Consider the following 20,809-nt stretch of genomic DNA (forward strand, 5'->3'; position numbering starts at 1 on the left):
AAATACGTAATATTAATAATACTGTTCACTAGCACAGTCCCGATTGAACACGCAAGAAATAATGACGGATAATTAATCCCTCTCGTGACAAAATACATTCTCAAAGAATCGGTTCACCACAGATTAACACAGACATCGAGGAGAAAGCAATTACAGTTCAGAAATGCAAGAAGCTTCGTATAGGCAGAAAGTTAGCGTCACTTCGATATAGGAATCCTTGAACGATGTCAACTTGAGAATAGTTTAGTCGAACACGCAAGAAGCGGTCGCGGATAATTGATCTTTTGTGCGGAGCGACACGTAGCAGCCTGGAGAATTGGAAAATTGAGAATTGACAGAGTTACATTGCAGATCTTGTATTCAAACACGACTGTCGTACTTTCGTGCCTTCGTGCTGACATATTAGACCTATTTCCTCGCAATAAAAAAAATATTTCTGAATACTGTCAAGGGTGCGATTCAGTGATTTGAGAAAATTTTAGGATTTTAAACTGTTGGCGTTGACGCGAAGGTGAAACAGATATTTCTAAGAGACAGCGGGCGCATAGAGGATACCAACAGATTCGAAAAGCGATTTCCAGGTATGTATGTATGCAGTAGTGGCGAGAGAGATTTTCCAAAGGCTCGGCAGCCGGAAGTCTCTCTCGGTTTTGACCGCGTTATTTATTGCGTCGGTCTAACAAGGGGCCTATACGGGAGTTTCTCTCGTTGCGAAGGTAGCTGGTAGTCCCACATCGGTTGTCCTTATGAATATTTATCGTCGCCGGCTCCGTACACACTTTCTTCCGTATCCGTGCAATAGTTTGTAGGAGGCACTCGATCATACGTGCAACTACGCCTCGTTTCTGTCGCTCGGTTTCTCTGCGAGCGCAAAGAGGTCTCCTCCGCCGACGAACCAGTAGGTTGAAGGTGGTGGAAACAGGAGGAGGTGAAAGAGGCTAACGCGAGCGGAGGTGGCAGCGAAAGAGGAGTCGTTGAACTACAAAACAACAGACGTAGACGACCGGCCTAAAAACCGCCGAGGAAGAGGCGGCCTCTCGATTTGTCTCGTTCCGTGCCCGGTAATTGCCGCCTCGGTGTTCTTCCCTTTTTGTTTTTTAGCCTTGCCTAGATGTTAAATGTCTTAAATGGAAGGACCTCGGGCTCGATCGAACCTGAACGGGAATTAATACAACCGTAATCGGAAGAGACACGAGTGAGCGTCGAATTAATATTTTCCTGCCTTCAATGAACGAAGGAAAATCTTTAGAAGAACAAGATAAATACATTTAATATGTCCCTCCTGCATATGCATCATCATCAGTGCACTCCTGATTTTTTTCTCCTGATGCAGATCAATGCTTGTGACTAAGGTTTATGTAAACTAGATGATACGGCACCGTCATCGCGGTTTATTACCGGCAAATACGTATAATGACTAACAGGTACAGTAGCCGCGCGTTAGTCACCCATACTACAGAGCACAGGTGCTCGTTTCAATCTTATCGTCCGCCCGAGAACCAAAAACGAAACTCTATACGATAAAATGTTATTCGAACGCGAAGCTCAACACGGAGACGCATTATATGTATGTATGTATACATTTTTCGTTCGGTTTTATGGAATCCCGGCTTCGTTACAGTATCCACTGTTTATAGATTTGTTCTTCCAACAGATGTAAAGATGGCGTGTTGCTTGAATGACCCTTTGCCTGATGGTCCCCTGAGTAAATACCGAAAATTCAACCAGAAATGCATCTGCACCCCATGCAACTCAAACAAAGGGTCAAAAGAGACAACACTCAAAACGGGATTGGGAAATGGGACGCTGCGCTGAGCAGTGTTTGCCGTGTCTGTCGATCGATATTTTACCACGTTTTTTTTTATTAACTTGCTTTCTTGTCTGTCTGTTTGCCTGTTTGCCTGCTCGGTACAAATTTTGCAACTGATTTTAAACTAACTTCCCGATGATCTAGAGACTTGAAACTTTAAACGTAGCTCAGTACTGGATGACAATGCAATATTAACTCGATTTCTTGTCTGTCTGTTCGTTATGGTTAGCATTATGTACAGTGCATTATGTACAGTGGCGGACAAAAGTTTAAGACCGCTCTAAAGAAGACGATAACTTTTTTAATATTGTACTATACGATTTGAACTTTTTTGGGAAGCTAGAGCAATTAGTTTACTAAAGGATGTGAAAAGATATTTTATCAAAAATTACAATTGATCGGAATTGTTGAAAAAATACTAAAAGTTGAATTTTTAACGTTTTTATATGGGCCTATATTGAAAATTTAAAACACGTCGCACGTGTTGTCGATCTGTTTTTTCCTTGTTATAACGTCCATTACAAGTAAATGTATGTATCGCCTAATCCGCTGGATGTACAATAACATTTTATAATGCAGGATTGATATTCTTATAACAACGGATATAAGGTATTCTTTCATATTTTGCAACTTGGACAATCCGAATGGACAAGGAGACGATGACGCCGTACGGCATACGGGCCCAGTGACCAATGTCCCTTTAAATTTCGTTTGTGAGACAAGCACACGCTTATGTTCGGTCTCGTCGACACGGTTGGATGGACTGTAGTATGTACATACATAGTAGGCTTTGTCTATACGTGTAACTCCACACAATCAAATTTTGCGAGAACTTTAACAACTTACAGTGGGTGTAGAAAGTATTCGTACACCTTCTAAAAACTAATAACTTTTTCATAATTGTACCAAATGACCTGATTTTTTATAATCAATTAGAAGCATTGGTTTACGAAATGATATGCAAAAAATATTTCCCAAAAATTATAATTTACAAGGTTACTAAAACACGTTTTTATTTACAAGTACAATTTTCATAGTTATTCAAAATTCACAATCACAAATTTTCAGGACTATGTATCTGTATGGGGTTAGCAATCTGTATGGGACTAGGAAACATTATTTTATGCTTTTTAGTCCGTCTCAACACATTACCGACCGGTGATTATTGCTTGATTTTGAAAAATCAATGGCTAAACACTTTTTAATGGTACCATCAATAGTAACAGCAATTTCCATTATGGACTAACAAGACACCCTCAATAACGTCATCTCATAGTTTCGTTTAAAATTGTAATGTAAAAGAAAATTTCTATGCTTTCTTTTGGTACAGCAAAATGATTGAAAATCCTATTAATATGCTTCCGGTAGGTGAAGTGTTAAATTTTTAAGTTCCTGTCTAAATGGGATAATAATTGAGATATTCAATTATGCTGCCCTGGTTTCATTTGCGCGAATCTAGTAAAATCTTTATTTGTACATTAAATAAAATCGTTATTTCGTATGCATTGAATAAAATTGATATTTAGTAGACGTTAAATAAAATGGTTCGTTGGTAGACATTTGCGGTCATTTGTTTCGAATAATTAAGAAACACTGTTCCCGGCCACGTATGCGCGAAGCGTGGGCCGTCCGATTTCGTTCTTTTCTTTTCTCCTCTAAACAAGCTAACACGGTTACGAAACTTCTCAATGAATCTAGATTCCGACGACGAAATTGTGTAACTCGGGGCACGAAGTCGAGAAAGCAAATCGATCCCCGAGCACAGAAAGGACGGAGGTCGTTGAAACTAGATATTTCTGTGCCTTTCAGGCGAAATATTGTGTTTCAGTTGCATCGACGCTAAATAATATAATCGCGTGTCGCTGCTTGCGTGTTCCAGTTTCGATCGGGCCCTGCAAGGCTACCATCCGACACTTCGTTTCTTTTTATCGTAAACTTCGATGGAAATTATTGGAAACACGAGACACACCACGACAATAATACCTCGAACAGTGAGTCACCGCGAAACAGTTCCCAGTTTCATATTTATGCATACTGACTTTGACTCAAATTGTTTGCATCGCTCGATGAACCGACAGTTTTTTGTTTAACCGTTTTACTATTTTGTAATTAGTGGAGATTAAATTTTTGGTAACTATTTAGAAGAAGGGTTTCCTCTCAGATTTTGATGAAATTTACATATATTATAGATTTCTACGTTTTGAACAACTTTTTCGTATACATGTTACCGCCGCTCGATTTTAGTTTTCGAGATATGTATTCGCAAGAAACTGTCGCTAATACTGTATTGAATTTTTCGTATTCCTGCACGCTCTACGGCCCGGTAAGCCTGTCCCGGCGCGGGTTTTCTTTCCATTTTGCTTCTAAACACGCTGCGGAGATGAGAGAGAGAAAACAGGGTCTCACTCTGGTCATACGTACAGTGGGTAACGAAAGTATTCGAACACCCTTTAATACATAATAACTTTTTCATAATTGTACCAAACGACCTGATTTTTTATAATGGATTAGAAGCATTGGTTTATGAAATGATATGAAAAAAAGATCTTCCAAAAAATTATAATTTACGAGGTTACAAGCAAAAATAAAAAAGGCATTTTTTAAACTTTTTTATTAGGGCCCTTAATGAAAATTTAAAATATATGTTTTGTAGATCTATGTTAGATCTACGACACGCATCGAAAGATATACGATTTTGTGGATATTAAGCAGAAACTGATCAAAAGTCGTGTAAAACTACGATTTTCAACATTTTTAATTGCTTGTTTTTCAGCATGTGTATAACTAACATAGATCTACAAAACGTACATTTTAAATTTTCTTTAAGGGCCCTAATAAAAACGTTTAAAAAATGCCTTTTTTATTTTTGCATGTAATCTTGTTAATTATAATTTTTTGGAAAATCTTTTTTGCATATCATTTCATAAACCATTGCTTCTAATTGATTACATATAAGAAGTCAGGTCGTTTGGTACAATTATAAATAAGTTATTCTGTTTTAAAGGACGTTCGAATATTTTCGTTACCCACTGTATATAGGGTGAGCTTTCAATTTTGAAAGACTACTTCTGGATTTTCGTATGCGTGGTCGCCTCTCCGCCTCCCACCACCTAATCCTAACTAATTCTGATCGCATGATTGTGCATTCTACAATAGTCGTCATACAGAATTTGATCCAGTAATGAAAAATCATTCGAACAGAATTAGTTAGGGTTAGGTGGTGGGAGGCGGAGAGGCGACCACGCATACGAAAATCCAGGACTAGTCTCTTTCAAAATTGAAAGCTCACTCTGGTCATATATTAAGTTGTGGGGAAAAAGAATTTTTACGTTATCTCAAGCGGAGAAATGATGGATTTCTTTTTCCCCAACCTAATATATGACCAGAGTGAGACCCTGTTTTCTCTCTCTCATCTCCGCAGCGTGTTTAGAAGCAAAATGTAAAGAAACGCCGCGCCGGGACAAGCTTACGTTGCCGCAGTGCGTGCAGGAATACGAAAAATTCAATACAGTATTAGCGACAGTTTTTTGCGAATATCTCGAAAACTAAAATCGAGCAGCGGTAACATGTATAGGAAAAAGTTGTTCAGAATGATGACCTTGACACCCTTCTTCTAAATAATTACCAAAAATTCCATTCTACCTCTCCGAATCTAGGAAAACGTCCGGGACGTCCTGTAACATAGGATTACACTGGTTCGGTGCTGCGTACGTAACAGGACATTGAGTGAACGACGACGAACGTAAAACTAGTGATCCGTTTTTGCCTAACAAACATCCTTGTCGATGAAATAATCCAATGTTCGAGCGATTTCGAATTAAATAATCGAATGTCCATTTTTGTCGTTGGGTCGGCATAAAATACGTCCGAAATGTTCGTATAGTTCTCTGTATGGATTGAAACGAAGCGTCCAACGCCGACTGTCGACTATCTGATGGTTTATAATGCGTCGAGTGTGTATAATACTTATAGAATAATGCAGTCTATGCATGTCTCCTCCGCATAATGCCAGGATATACGTGTGCATGTATGCGCGAGTATACGTGCATAAACGCGGACATGTAGTTGTCGTATGCTCTCCGAGGGTTCTTGGCCACATAGAATACGCGACTGACTTTCACCGACTAAGGCGCCGAGTGCAGAAGGGAGGTGGACAGCGTACGAGACGTTCCGAAAACATCGGATATCCGTGGCCCATTGCTTCGACACACGGTCCGATTTTTTTCCGACGCGTTTCTGGACGGGTCCCATGGAAATCACCGACACAGATTTCTCCGACACGGTTTTCGCCGACAACATTTCTCCGACTCCAGATTTGTCCGACAATAGTTTTGGCCGACAGCGCCTTTAACCGACAATGATTTTGTCCGACAACGAATTTGATCCAAAACAACTTAAGACAACCACAGTATGTATTATCATACAGTATTATATCATATGTATTATCATACAATATTATCATACTGTGTCTTAAGTCGTTGTGGATCAAATTCGTTGTCGGTGAAAATCGTTGTCGATCAAAATCGTTGTCAGACAAAGCTATTGTCGGACAAATCTGGAGTCGGAGAAATCTGTGTCGGTGATTTCCATGGGACCCGGGTTGTTAAGCCCTTTGTACTGGAAATGTATATTTGTTAAATTGTCCAAAGAATGAAAGTTGATATTTATGAGACGCAAAATTATTTCATATAAAATCTTCAGTGTTCTAATAAATTGACGTAACGGAAAAGATCGTATCAGATTAGGATTCGAAAAACTGATTATTTTTTGCGCAGTTCATTCCTCTCGGCGACATATTCTAATCCCAGTTTTTTTTCTAGTACCACGACCTCTCGCCGGTAATGTATTGAAAACTATTCCCCGATCGGGAATTGAATTTCAAAAATCGTTCTTATATCATTCACCCTGCTGCGTGCGTCGTTCAATAGTATAAAATCGAATGGGTCAAGTATACCGTTTAGTGACCCTGTTTAATAGTTGTTAAACGTGAGCGCCCCCATTTTTCTTCGAAGCAAGACTGCATGCGCAAATAACGGTACGGTAACGTTTTCAGTGTATCCTGCATTTTCTTTATAACCCCGTCGAACAAGAAAAGAAATATTAGCATAAAATATGCAACAGTTCGAAAATATCTTGGAAATAAATTAGACACGAGTCTCTTTACATCGGGTAAGCTTTTTCCCCGACGATTCTTCTTCATGTTGCAAGCATTCCGATTTCTATATTAGGAAAAATATCCAATATGGCTGCCTCGGACGCGGGTCCCAGCATTCCAACGTCGGTCCATGGATTCCCAAACTCGTTTCAAAAAGCGTTCGAGTACCTTCCGAGGCGAACTCTTCTAAATTTACAACTGACCTTTCGCACGCGATAAGCGAAGAACTCTGAAATATTCTTCAACGAAAATGTATGTTAAGCAAAAAGCAAAACAAAGGAATGTTGAATTTCCGTATCCTCGCTCCGGTGGAGCACGTTTAAATCGAGACCTTATTTTTCAAACACCTTGTGTGTATATTTTCGCAAGCCGTGTACCCCGCCTCTTGTCATCATCTCGCTATGGTGTTTGTCTTCCACGAGTCCTGAACCCTGCGAGCCAACCCTAAAAATAGCCCGGCACCTCAAACACCCCAGTTGCTGAACTTCACCGTTCTCACTCTCTTTCTCTCGCTCTCGCTCGTACAATGTGTAACGTTCGCGTTGTTTCGTATTAATAGAATGCTTTACGAACTTCGAGGCGCAGGAAAAACACGCGATAAGACTTGTGAACCCCCCTCTGTGCGATAAACGCTCGGCACGACCATGGTCAATTCTTTCTGCTTCTTCTCTTCTCTTCTCTTCTCTTTTTTTCACCACGTTTCTTTCCTTTTTTTTGTTATTCGGCCGTCGTAACTTTTCGGGTGGTGCGAATGCGATGGGTTTTTGTTAGTCACGTAGCCACGCCACGGAAACGTGCTCGAGTGACCCAAAGGGCTCACGAGAAATTGTAGATCTGGAATCGATAGAGTTTGCAGGCGGCGGCGTTGCCGGCTGGTGCTCCCACCGCTCGAACCGGCAACCTCGCTTGCGCTCCTCGTCTTCGGGGCCAGGCCGGAACGTACACGTTTTTGTAGATTTCAAGGCCTCTCCATTCGGATTAAAAAAATAATCCCTCCGCTCTGCGGGCCCCTATGCCGACTTAATTGTATCGCATTACGTGTTCGGAACGTTTGTAGCTTTCTGTGCCCCTTTTTCCTCGTCGATTCTTATTTATTCCTCGCGCTATCCTTCTACAGTCTACACACAGTTCATGTTTATACGATTATACATATGTAATATCCTTTTGGAAATCTATCATTTATAGCCAACGACTTCTTCAGAAGATTCTTTTCATTTCACTGTCGCTTGTAGTGCTTGGTAGATCGAATCGAAGTAAATTTAGCGTTCGTTACCAACCAGAAAATTTATACGGTCAGAACGATGCGTATTTCGGTCACCCGATGGGATTGAACAGGAGCCAGATCCTTTTTCTCTATTGTCAGCGAGTTTTCCCCGATTGTTAACTGTTCGTAGCTCCGAGCGCAGAGCGTTTCGGCTGGAAAATTAATGCGTAACGGAGCCACGAGGTTAATATATGAGGAAAGAACAAAGGAATCTTTCTCACCGTGTGTTCAGTTGATATTTTTCAAGCGTTGGGGAATAAGTAGAGCGGGGCTCCGTTTGAAACGCCTCGAGGGGCCTGGTAATCCGAGATCCGGAACCAGCCCGAGACATCCGGACCGGGGAAGGGCCCAGGTTCTCTCAGGGACAAAGGGAATTGCCATAATAGATCGGTCAAACAACGACACACCACCATTTTCGCCGGCGAGAACCGTGGTGTGGCCTCGGCTTCGACTTTGTACTCGGCCGCACAGAAATATCGATGAATTCAACCGAACCGAACATCCTGACAATAAGTCACTTATTCAGACTGCGTGGACCTCTCTGCACACTGATGCTATTTTCGGATACGGCGAATGCTTACGAGGGACGACGCGACGCACAGTGGTCCAGGAGCCCGCTTTTTCTCGTCAAAATTCAATTTTTCCGCTTTCCACGTTCAAATTACAACAGAATCTTTTTTTCTCTCAAATAAGAATCCCTTGAAAACTACGAAATTCGAGTTCCAATTAAATAGTTTAATTATTCCTTGCACAATGTTGGAATTACCGTGACACGCAGTCAAACATTTTTATTGGGTAACAATGTTGGCCAACGCTTAGTAGAATTCATTTTAAATATGACTATTAGACTGCGGATTTTATGCATTTATAACAAAAATTGGTACGTACAATTTAAAGCAGTGGATATATATTTAGAAAATTTAAGAATTAAGGACAACAACCTATTAGTTTCAGTTCAATGTGAAATAATTAAAACAAGAAAGAAATTTCTATGCAACCTCTGCATCTTGGAGTCGACGTAGACATTTTCTAATTTACATAAAGGTCCGCAGTCTAATGATTATATACCCGTGACTGTTAGGGGATAACAGTTAAAACCTTTATGAACAAAGTTACATTGCGCAATACGTCGCAATTCGACCCTGTAGGACCTTGGTCAGTCGCTATCCGTCACACTATCCGAAAATTCTTACTACATATTGCGCATCGGCTATGGAACACAACTGAAAGAAAGATTCTTCTACAATTTTTATAAGATTCTTTAAAAGATTCTTCTCGTTACAATTTTGATAAGGTAATGTAAAATGAAACATTCTCTATGCCTGGAAAAGAGTGTACACAGTGTACAGCATAGGTCGTACACTGAAACGATAGTCAGGCATACAGTGAGGCATCGTGGGCAGGACAGATATGCGTTACTTTATCGTTCTCGATTTTACGAAGTATAATTACAACGGAGAAAGAGAGAGAGAGAGAGGTAGATAGAGAGAGTGGGAGAGGCCGTGTCCGAGGATCCTGAGTACAGGTCTGGGCTGAGCTTAGCCAGCCCGGTGGGCAAGCACAGACATTAGCAGGCAGAGGTAGAGGTAGAGGCAGGCAAACAGGCAGGCAGAGGCAGCCCGACATGGTACACCGGTTCGCGACGGCGTTGGCAACGTCGCACACCGTCTGTGGAGAGCCGGCAACGCCGCGGCAGCTATTATGTAACACCCGGCAACGTCGCCGGGATACACAGAGGGGCGCCGGGAGTGAATGTCGGTGGGGAGAATAGGGGCGATGGGGAGAGTCGAAAGGTGGGCGGTCGGGATATGGGCGAAGGGAGCGAAGGGCGGGGGGAGAAAGCATTATATACGGTAGGGAGAAAACGGGCACATACACGCCAGGGTCCCCACCCTTCGGGTTGCTGCTGCGTCACACGAGGCATTGCAACCCCTTGTCTATATAGCCTTATACACGCTCGGCTATAGGGTGTCCGCAGAAATCGCGATCACCTCGCTCCGCTCGGAAACTACCATATTCAGAACTATTATTGTATATGCGCGATATACATATGAATTGCACTATATTCTGCAAAAGAATAGCAATCTCCTCGTCCCACCAGTCGCGAAATATTGAAAATCTGTTGGTCTTCCAGTCTATCGAAGAATTGGCTCTAGTTTTTTCATTCGTTGATTTTCGGGGTTAGTAGTCGAGTCGAATCTTTCATGATTGGTCGACGAACAGCTTTTTCAGATGTTTATATAATTGTACGCTTTTAGGTAGTCTTCAGCAGATCATTTTCATTGGATTTCGAACCCTCCTGCGATCTTCTGTTGATCCTTTTCAGACGAATGTTGGGAAAAATATATGATGGCAAATTCTTTGTGCAACCTCAAATTTTGATGCAAGCGAAAACCGGAATCGTTTTGCAACGGACGGTTGGTCAATGGATGCCAACCTACTTTCGATCACGGAGTACACTGGGTAATTAATAATTAATCGGGGAGCGTTACATTCGTCGCGTCCTGGAAGAGACATTTTCATTTCGAGTGAGAAACGTTCTCGGTTGCGGAACATCCGGTATATGTATACCGGAGGTAATAGACACCGACACGTGTGTGTCTGATAACGAAATTTTCTGTTCGTTCTTTTCCCTTTTTTCTCTCTGCTCGCTTGTTAGACTTTAAACCTTACCGGCAGGTTATCTCCTCTAGATTGTAACGATTCTATCGTTGGAAGCCGAGAGCGCGTTGATATCGAGTATATATCTAGGGAAAAATGGGTTTCGCCAGTGCCGAGAAAACGTACGTGGACACGGATCGCAGCGGAATGGAATAAAAATCGTCTAATGGGTCATTTACGATGCACGCGCGTTAGTTACGTCACTATTCTAATCAGAAGCCTTTCTAGGACAGAGAAAATCGCGTGCTCCGCTACTCGTTTCGAAAGACCGTTGTTCTGCGCTTATGTATAATGTCCAACGAAAGCCTGAGCGATTTATGCCGCAAGTCGACCTGGGAGGAAAGCGACAAACTCATCTGTTGGAGATCGACGAGGATTTTACGCGACGAAATATAGAAGAATAATTAAATTGACCGTTTCTTTGATAGCATCTCCCCACAGTGTCGCCTCCATTTCCTGAAATCGAAGCCTCGGTTATGGCGAAAAAGTAGGAACATCGATCCGCCGATATTTCGCCACGCGCATTTTATACTTTGGAAAGTTCTTTGCATAATCGGGCTGTGTAAATAAAAGATTCTGGGTTGAAGCAGAACAAACTGCCAGTCGGAGAAAGCGTGCAAATACGTGGAAAACGTCTGTGACAAATCCTTGGGGCGCTATCACGTAGTAGATAACGACACCGATACACACAGTCGCTCGAAAATATTTGACCACCTATGCCGGCGATCCGCAAGAAAAACGCTTTATGGTTGTTGGCCTACCATTGCCGTTCGGTTACTGGTTACTCGATTCACGTTTCGCCTAACAAGTGGTCAAACATTTTTAACGCTTGCGACTCTTCCAGGTACATATGTACAATGCGCCTAGCAACTTGTTAGATCACTAAAAATCGTATGCGTTCAAACGGTTCCTGGATGCACAGCACAATACCATTGCTCGAAGCGTAAACTCGCACCGCGAATACATTACCTCCGGCTGTCGCGACGACTACGTCGAACGTACTGCTAATTACATAATTATCATTATCTAATCTCGACCGTTTATTTACCAGGAACGTAAGAAAACACCGGTTGTGTAATCCCGAATGGGTTTTCCTGGAATCGCGAACGTACAATTTACAATTCGATACAGTTTTCTACCGCGAAATGCTCTCGAGATACTGGCCAGTCCCGATCGGCTTAGATTCCGGGAATTCTGCTCGCCAAAACTGTGTTACAAAAGTACACACGAGGCTGAATCACCGATAGGTTAAGTGAGGTTATTTTTCATTGCATCTTCGTGGCACTTTGACCGATAGATTAGCGAGCCAGATAAAAGCAAAGTCGAACACACAACGTCCCTACGACCGCTTTATATCCGTTTGCAATCGGATGTCGAGCTGAAGGCGATATCGCCAAATGTATCGTAACATTCCGTCGAAAACGTACTCGAGGCGATCTCTATCTCAAGAATTAAAGATTTCAGTCGGATACAACGAAGAATTTTCGTGGATAAGCCTCGTGTAGCCGTCTTGAGTGTGTTCAGGTGCAGTGATTTCATCGTAACACGTCTGGTGCCACGCCAATGCCCATAGAAGTAGCACAAAATCAAAACAAATATTTAACACTTAACCTACCTGAAGTTTCGTAATTGGATTAGTAGTCATTCACATCGATACGCGCAGCATGTTTACACTTTGTCTTTCTCAGCCCTTTACGAAGGGATAGACAACTTACATTCTAATGCTCCTGTTTTATAAGATCAAGGCTTTAATGTACTTTTAATGGTCCTAATAGTGTCAATAATACAAGAATAATGTACAATAATTTTTCTAACATTTTCACACCTGTAGGTCTTGACAAACTTCGGTTCACTTAATATGCAGATCGCAGTGAAAATTGATTTTCAAGTTTAGTAAAATAATCGTGTCGGTCGAACATTCTCCGACTGAACTCTTTTATACTATTAACTATTCGCAATAGCGTTTTTAGATCCCCGTTGGAGGCGAGGCGAGGCTCGAGGTCGTCGAAAAAGGCGCGTTATCGTGTCCGGGAACCGGTTTTCGGGCACGAAAATCGCTCGTGGCTAGGATGGGAGTGTTCGTCCGGTTCCATGGGATTTTCTGTGGCGGATCGCACAGCCGTCGAGGCGATTCGTGTCTCGGGAGGCTGTCGGATGAGCGGTCTCGCTCGCAAATGCGTCACCAGGCCTGGTTTAAAGGTTAAAATTATGCAACGGAAACAGAAGCGTTAGCAGGTGCATTCGAAATCTCCGGACGAAATTATCGCGGTTAAACTTAGATTTCGAAGCATCGATTTTCTATCGGGGACGCGGAAACTACGTCACGTCGCTCTGTACATTAGCGTTCCTCGGCCTAGGCGTCTGTAGACGTTGCCTTTTCTCTTTGCGAGGACTAGTTTTCGACACGAGCCTCCTATGTAGTCGCACTATGCAACCCCAGAAATTATTCTAACCCTTAACCCCTGTACGCTCCTCGTACACGTTCGTACGGTAAAAATTAGAAATATTTTTCTTTTTCCAATAACTTCAGAAAATTCAATTTCTTATAAATAATACATCCTTCCTTTATTTTGACAAAGTAATGCAAAATAGTGCCGCGTGGCTATAGTGTTAAACACGGCGTCACTTGTATTTTGCAATCGCGATAACGATAATTTATCGCGCACGGTTGTGCAGTTAGCGTTTTCCATTGGAATTAAACATTAATGCGTCACGTTTACAATTAATGTCGAATATTCCTGTGATTTATGCGGTAAGGGTGTTTTATTTTTATCAGAGCCGTTGTCCAAATAATTTCAGCCTGATTTACAACCCCGAACGATTTTCTCTCGAATTATTTTATCTTGCGCTCGTATAATTATCTTTTTAAACAAACTCGCGCGCGTAATTTATTACGGTCAAACGGAATTCAGAATTTTTAAACCCACGTTGTATGGTACAATAATACTCGTTATAATATCGCCGTCCACGTCAAGAAAATTATGTATTTCGAAGTTCACCGTTCGGATTATTAACTTTTTCAGCAGACTCGTAAATTATACTCGATACTGTTAAGGAAATAACAAGGAATCTATTTTAAAATTACTATTATTTCATCTGGTAATTATTTAGAAGAAGGGCCTCCTCTCAGATTTTGATGATCTTGAAATATGTTGTCAAGGTCATCATATTCTGAACAACTTTTTCCTATAGATATTACCGCCATTCGATTTTAGTTTTCGAGATATTCGAAAAAAACTATTGCTACATAATGCTGTATTGAATTTTTCGTATTCCTGCACGCTTCGCAGCAACGTGAGCCTGTCCCGGCGCGACGCGGCGTTTGTTTACATTTTGCTTCTAATGATGAGAGAGAAAACAGGGTCTCACTCTGGTCATACATATTGTATGGGGTGTGCTTTCAAATTTGAAAGACTACTCCTGGATTTTCGTATGCGTGGTGGCCTCTCCGTCTCCCACCACCTAATTCTAACTAATTCTGATCGCATGATTTTTCATTGCTAGTTCAAATCCTGTATGACGGCTATATAGAATGGAAAAATCATGCGATCAGAATTAGTTAAGATTAGGTGGTGGGAGGCGGAGAGGCGACAACGCATACAAAAATCCAGAAGTAGTCTTTCAAAATTGAAAGCTCGCTCTATACATATATGTACATATAACCAGAGTGAGACCCTGTATTCTTACACCCACCCATTGAAAACGTGCATTTCTCCTGTGCAGCCAGACACGCATAGGTAGAGCGCAACGTGTACCACCGAATTTCTCTGCACGCGCTATACGCGAGACGGAGAGAGGGACATAACCGTATCCATCGAGTGTGCACGCGTATATATATATACACCTCTGTGCACAAGTAATATGCACACGTATCGCGCTCGCAATTTATGGTCACACGGAGATAAGAGTGTGCGCAGCTCTCTGAAACACATAGAACCGCCAACGTGCACGTACACGTCGAAATTGTATTCGGTTCACCAACAAATTCTTATTCTTCTCTACGGAAAGACATAAACGAGCAGTTTAATGCAAAAACGGTGCCGCGCCGGTCGAAACAGTTAATCATTGGATAATGAGGAATCGAGTAAAAGTTTTGTAAAACACGGAGGATGTTACGTTCGTTTCGTGAGCCACAATATACATATTACAATGATTTTATATAACGACTAGACTGCGGATCTTTATGCAAGATAAAAATTCCAACAATTTTGAATTTCATCTGCTCAGTTTCGAATTTGCTCGATCTGTTAAAGAACATTTTTATACCAATATTTTCTGTATACGCTACTATGCACCAGTTTTATATTTTCGACATTGAAAGTGCTAATCATGTCAACGATAGCCATCGAGTTGATCGAACCATTTCCGGCAGTGCGTACATATGTATTCATAAAAACAGATTTCGCGAGGGGTCCTCTGACATTTTTCTGAGAAGAACTTTTTGCGGGCAATATTTACAATTTGGGTGCGTGCATGTGCGCTAGTTCGCGCTAGTGTATCGACAGAATGCTTGAGGGATTCAAACGTGTGAGAGCGCGCACGCGTACATATATGTGTGTGCGGCGGGTTGCCGGCGTATTTTGTTATATTGATCGCGCGTGGTCGACCACCTCCCCTTCTCCAGCCTCCCTCTGCCCCATCTCTCCCCACCCCATACCCTACCGCGCCCCTGCACCCCATGCTCACCCCACCTTGCTCGCGATCTCTCTGTCTCTCCCTCCGCTCCTCGTCCTCGTGTTCCACTCGACGTCACCCATCCGAAAACCTTCGACTCTTCGACAACCTCCAGTCACACGTATTTTCGTGTGTTGGTGCACAGCCTACGATGATATACGAGCTGTCACAAATATGTATCCAAGTTAGGGTATGCAGGATACCCGCCGCGCGATTGTATTTCGGTGCAGCGTTCACTTCAAATAATTTTTATGTCGGCAATTTTGAAGTATCCATATTTTTAAAAACGGGTCCGTAAAGAGCACACTTGGGGCTATATTATCATTATTTTTATTTTTTCAATTTCCTGGCGGTATGATAGCAATGCGTCTGTTTAAAACAATTGCAAAATAAGCTATTAAACAAGCAAATAAACTGAAATCATTTTTATTAAATACTCTTATGGTTTCACTATGAGCACCCAAAATTAATTGTCATCGTTTTGTTAGTTTAGCCGTTATAATTTTATGAAAAATTTGTGACACCTCATATTCCACGTCCGTAGAACCATTCATTTTCAAGATTTCAAAGAATTCTCTTTGAGATACGTTCATATTTTACTAAAGACTGCGACATATCCAAATTTGAACAAAATTCGAAACGGTAGTCCTATTTCGCATGGAATGATACATGTGCATTAATTGTATGTAGATCAACGCTCATGGAAGTATGGATACTCGAGAATAATTAAAAATTAAAAAAATTATAAAATACTGCGATTTAGATCAATCGTAAGCAGAAAAATTCAAAGATTCCTATCTTTACATCTTTCAATGTCGGTTCGAGATTAATTAATGGCGAAAGGATAAACAAGATAACATTATTTTTAATTGTCGTTTATTTTAATTATCATTTCATTGATCGTCTGATTTTCGAGAAAAAAAAAACTGAAAGACACCATCCGGATAGTGTTTCCTTTTTCTTACTTTTAAAAATGTTAAGCTTAATAAATATGGATTCGAGAAAATCGTTTATCTCGCTGTTTCCAAAGCGATTGTGACCTTATTTATCGGAAAGTTAAAAAAGTCGCAAACTTTTTGGGATTATAACGTTCATATTAACGTCCAGTTCTAAACAAAAAAAGAATCGGTGGTACTCGAAGGGTCTCAATAATAAACAAAAAATATTATTAATTTAAAGTAAAGTACATACATACTCACTGCACTGAATAATATCTACACTATAAACCTTTAGAAAATCAAGGAGTGTATATACACAAAAACAACAGAGAAATGAGAAAAAATTTGTTCTAATTTAATTTGATTTTTTTTTCTAATAACAAGGTCGTTTTTATCGAGGTGACCACACCCACGGCATCGAAAGTTCGACAACGTACCGGTATAAATTGCAAATTTACCCTTTTCTACGGACGCGACTTCCTTGCTATTTTTGAAAGAAAGCCTCTCTTAAATGCATTTAGTTCTTTACATATTATCATACTTTATTGTCGGAGCCACGAAAGAAGACTCGGACATCTTCCTATGCCCCAATAGCAATTATGTGTTACATATAAAACCTGCAGACCTCCACGGTCAGTTGTAGGCTGCAGCTATGTATGTATTCATCTTGGGGTTTGCCGTCGACCCGCACACCATGTGCAGTGCAGTGACTCTTTTAACTGTTCTCCAGTGCTGCAGTGAAATAGTCGCATGAAATTCAATCAGGAGTATAATTCCAGAATTTTGTGCGTAGCTCGTGAATGAAAGCGACAATAATAGATAGAAACACGATATATATTTCGTGAATTATAACAACAGGAAGACCGGTACATATATCCGTTGTCCTGGTCGGATAAGTATCCGCAAGTTGAGCGTCGCTTCGCCAACGTCACCGTTAGTTTTCACTTCTGTTTTCCTACTTCGATACCTGCTCTTTAACAATTCTACCTGCATTTTAGAGTTGCTTCTTTGTATACAATATGTCCACTTCATTCATGCAGGTAGTCGCGTATTATTAAAACAGTGGACACACTCCCAACGTAAATCACGGAGCAACTTGAGTTGCAAATTCTAGTTTCCGAGATTCAATTAAAGATTGGGAACAATGTCTAGAACATAACGATTACTTATCCAAATAATCTTATTCTACAAATATTCCAAAAACACAAAGGAACACGTAGCGTTTCTTGACGAGAGAACATTATGTAACTTGGGATAATAAAATTCAACCGATCGGTCACTAAAATTAAGCAAAGACTAATATTAAACTGTAAACTATGAATATTATACCAGAAAGCTGGGTTTTCTTGGCCAATGAGAATTTAGTGAGGTATTTCTTCACACAATCGGCTTTTCCGATACTACGTGAAAATTTTATAAGCGTTATAGCAGCGATGGGTATATTGTTGATCAAATATTAATAAAACCAGTGTTAAACGAACGTTAGAATCGTTGGTTTCTATGCAGAAGGTGCCTAAGGCGCGGCCGGATCGGGGATCCCCGGTTTGAGCGCCACTGTCGAACAATAACTTCGTGCCGCTGCGAGCTCTCAAAATGGCTGTCCTCAGCTATTATTACTTCGGGGAAAAAACAAATGACGGCGCGCTCACGCTACGAGGAGAGGAGAGACAGAGCCAAGGCTCTCCGTATATCTCACGTTTGTACACGCGCTGGCGCGCGTGCATGCGTGTTTCTCTTTCGGTGCGTGTGCGAGGTGTGGGTGTGTGTACATACGCGGGCTTTCAGAATCCTCGGTCGTCTACGCACGGAGTCGAAAACATCGGGCTACACCTTACGTACTTTCTGAATTCCGGTTTCGACGAAACTGATAATGGCTCTTCCCTCCATCCCTTCCCCTATCTCGCACTCTGTCTCTCTTCCTCGCCGCGTTCATTTACAGGTCATGGAACATCGTGCACGGAGTACTTTGCATTCTGGATTGGCTGGCAGACGACGACGTCGCTGTCCAAGCCCACGACCGTGCAGTCGTAAAATTCTAGGGGACATTATTGTTGACTGGCCGTGTCAGACTGTCGGCAACAATAAAGGCATATCCCTCGGGTTCCTTAGACGCACGAAAAGGTAGGCGAGAAGAAGAAGAAGGAAACGGTAAGCAATTCTTCCTGTTCGGGGCCGGTGGGGGTTTCTCTACAGGTAAATTCGAAACACTTCGGCGAATCGAAAGGCCTGTAAATCTCGAATGTCTCAAGGTTCGCGTCCTCTATATTAAACACGAGCCGGGTAAATATGTACAAGAGAGAGGTACATTGTAAACGAAAACACACGCAGAACCGGGTGTCTACAATGAACACAACTGTTGCCAAATGGCATGCTTAGAATTTGACTATGCTTTTTGGTAGAATTAACATGCGCGTTTTTACGTGTTCGTGTATGACCGTATACGTATCTGTGCATGTTCCTCTGTGTGTGTGCATACGCAAAGTACGCCGCTATACATGCATGCACAGTTACGTAAAGCGGCTTTCGGCTCTTGCCGACCGATTGTGAAGAAAAAAAAAGGGGGATACGTACCGTTTGAAATGTTCTCGTATGCGATCCTCTCGGATGTTTTCCGGCAGATTTCCAACCCACAGGTGACGTGTCTCTCTAACCATTTTGCTCCGAACTCTTCATTTGGGATCGGATGTTGTGGTATCGTTTGGCGGCACTGTACAACGACACACAACTTCGCCCGACGCTAATCACGTCACTCTCACCACACCACCGATATTCAATACCGCCAGCGGGTCGGCCGAAGAAGCCTCTCCTGCTTCTTCCCTATACGTATATATAATATATATATATACACACACCTTTTTTTTTAAATATGTATATATATATATATATTTATGTTTACATATATATATATACAATATTTATTTCTGATCAATTTTCGCTTTGTTTCACGCGAGCATAAATCAATGGGTTATGTATCCGTGGCGTATTGGTAATCCGAATCGACACAGAATTGATCTCCTATCCGAATCACGGGGAACTCCTCGTGGCTGGGCTCGCGACGCACACGCGACGAAAACGAAGGAACCGTTACGTGTATACCACGACAAACGAAGGAGCTTCCTCCCACTTCGGACACTCTCAATTTAATCACTGGCAACAAACAGATTAACATTAGTCACTAGCCGGAAGGTAGTGACCCCAGGCAGGACGAGTGCTGTCGTCAGGGCAGCGCTGTGGAACGATCGGCCGATAGAAGAGGGTGGCGACGAGGCTCTCGCGATTAAATTTTTGTGCCGCGACGCACGCCGACGACAACAACAACCACGACGACGACCACGACCACGGCGGCGACGACGAGGAGGAAGAGGAGAAGCCTTGATAGTGGACACCACTGATGACAACGGCTAGAAAGATCAGGACCGTCGCCGAACACCACATCGTACACCACTGAATCGCGTATGAAGAAAGGCGGCTAATCACACGTCACACCAAGCACACCGAGAGCACAACGCGGTCGGACGGCCGATGCATCCCAGCGCATATTTGTTGAGCATAATCACACTCGCGTCGATGTATTAACGTGATGATGAACGATATTTCGTGTGCCTCGTTTCATCCGCCGAACACCCGAGGACAAGGAGGCTATACGGTATAGCCCCCGCCTGAAACTATTCCCGGAAAACCCCACTAATAAACAATCGATCTACCGGACGATAGAACCGTTGTGTTTTCTTCCTTTTTTTTGCAACGCGTAACCTTATAACCGCGGGCACGACACTACTTTATATTCCTTCTTTTTTTTTTCTTTTTATATATTAGATGATTTATTTATTATTCTCCTCTCATCCCAACATTTATACGTGTAGTACTCACTTCGAACGTAACTGCTTTCTTTCCATTGATTTACTTTTTTTTTACATTTAAATATACTTCACATCACACTCGATATTTTATTATTTCACATCGGGCTCGTACATCACGATCTCGAACGGTATCGGCGACGACGTCGAATACAATACATGTTTCGGTGAAAGCGAGTCGCCGCGGATTCTCGGTTATTATACGCTTTTTACCAGCGATCGAGTAACTCTCGGTACTTGTCACGTAACGTGCATTAATCGAACGAATTAAAACGGGTATAGGTATGTGTGTGCGCGCGATATCGGCGACTCGATTCGCTACAATGCACGCTTGTATATGTACGCCTTAAACGCACCAGCTTCGTTCACTTGGGCCATGTAACGCGGATGGAGCCGACTTTGCTCCTCCTCACTGCACTACACTACTCGGAGTGACGTCACCGTGGCGGG

At 42.0% G+C, this 20,809-nt stretch overlaps 1 protein-coding gene across 4 annotated transcripts in view; it reads right to left on the bottom strand.

Annotated features, from left to right (window-relative positions):
• LOC143208742 (uncharacterized) overlaps positions 1-20,787 on the bottom strand; it is a 100,090-nt gene extending 79,303 nt beyond the window's left edge. For all 4 annotated transcript variants that reach the window (XM_076423441.1, XM_076423451.1, XM_076423461.1 and 1 more), the window contains exon 1: positions 19,074-20,787. In XM_076423441.1, coding sequence (XP_076279556.1) covers positions 19,074-19,156 — 83 coding nt within the window. In that variant the 5' untranslated portion in view covers positions 19,157-20,787. The remainder of the gene's footprint in view (positions 1-19,073) is intronic.
• Positions 20,788-20,809: the final 22 nt, after the last annotated feature.

The sequence above is a fragment of the Lasioglossum baleicum genome, chromosome 1, assembly GCF_051020765.1.
Source record: "Lasioglossum baleicum chromosome 1, iyLasBale1, whole genome shotgun sequence".
Classification (NCBI taxonomy): domain Eukaryota; kingdom Metazoa; phylum Arthropoda; class Insecta; order Hymenoptera; family Halictidae; genus Lasioglossum; species Lasioglossum baleicum.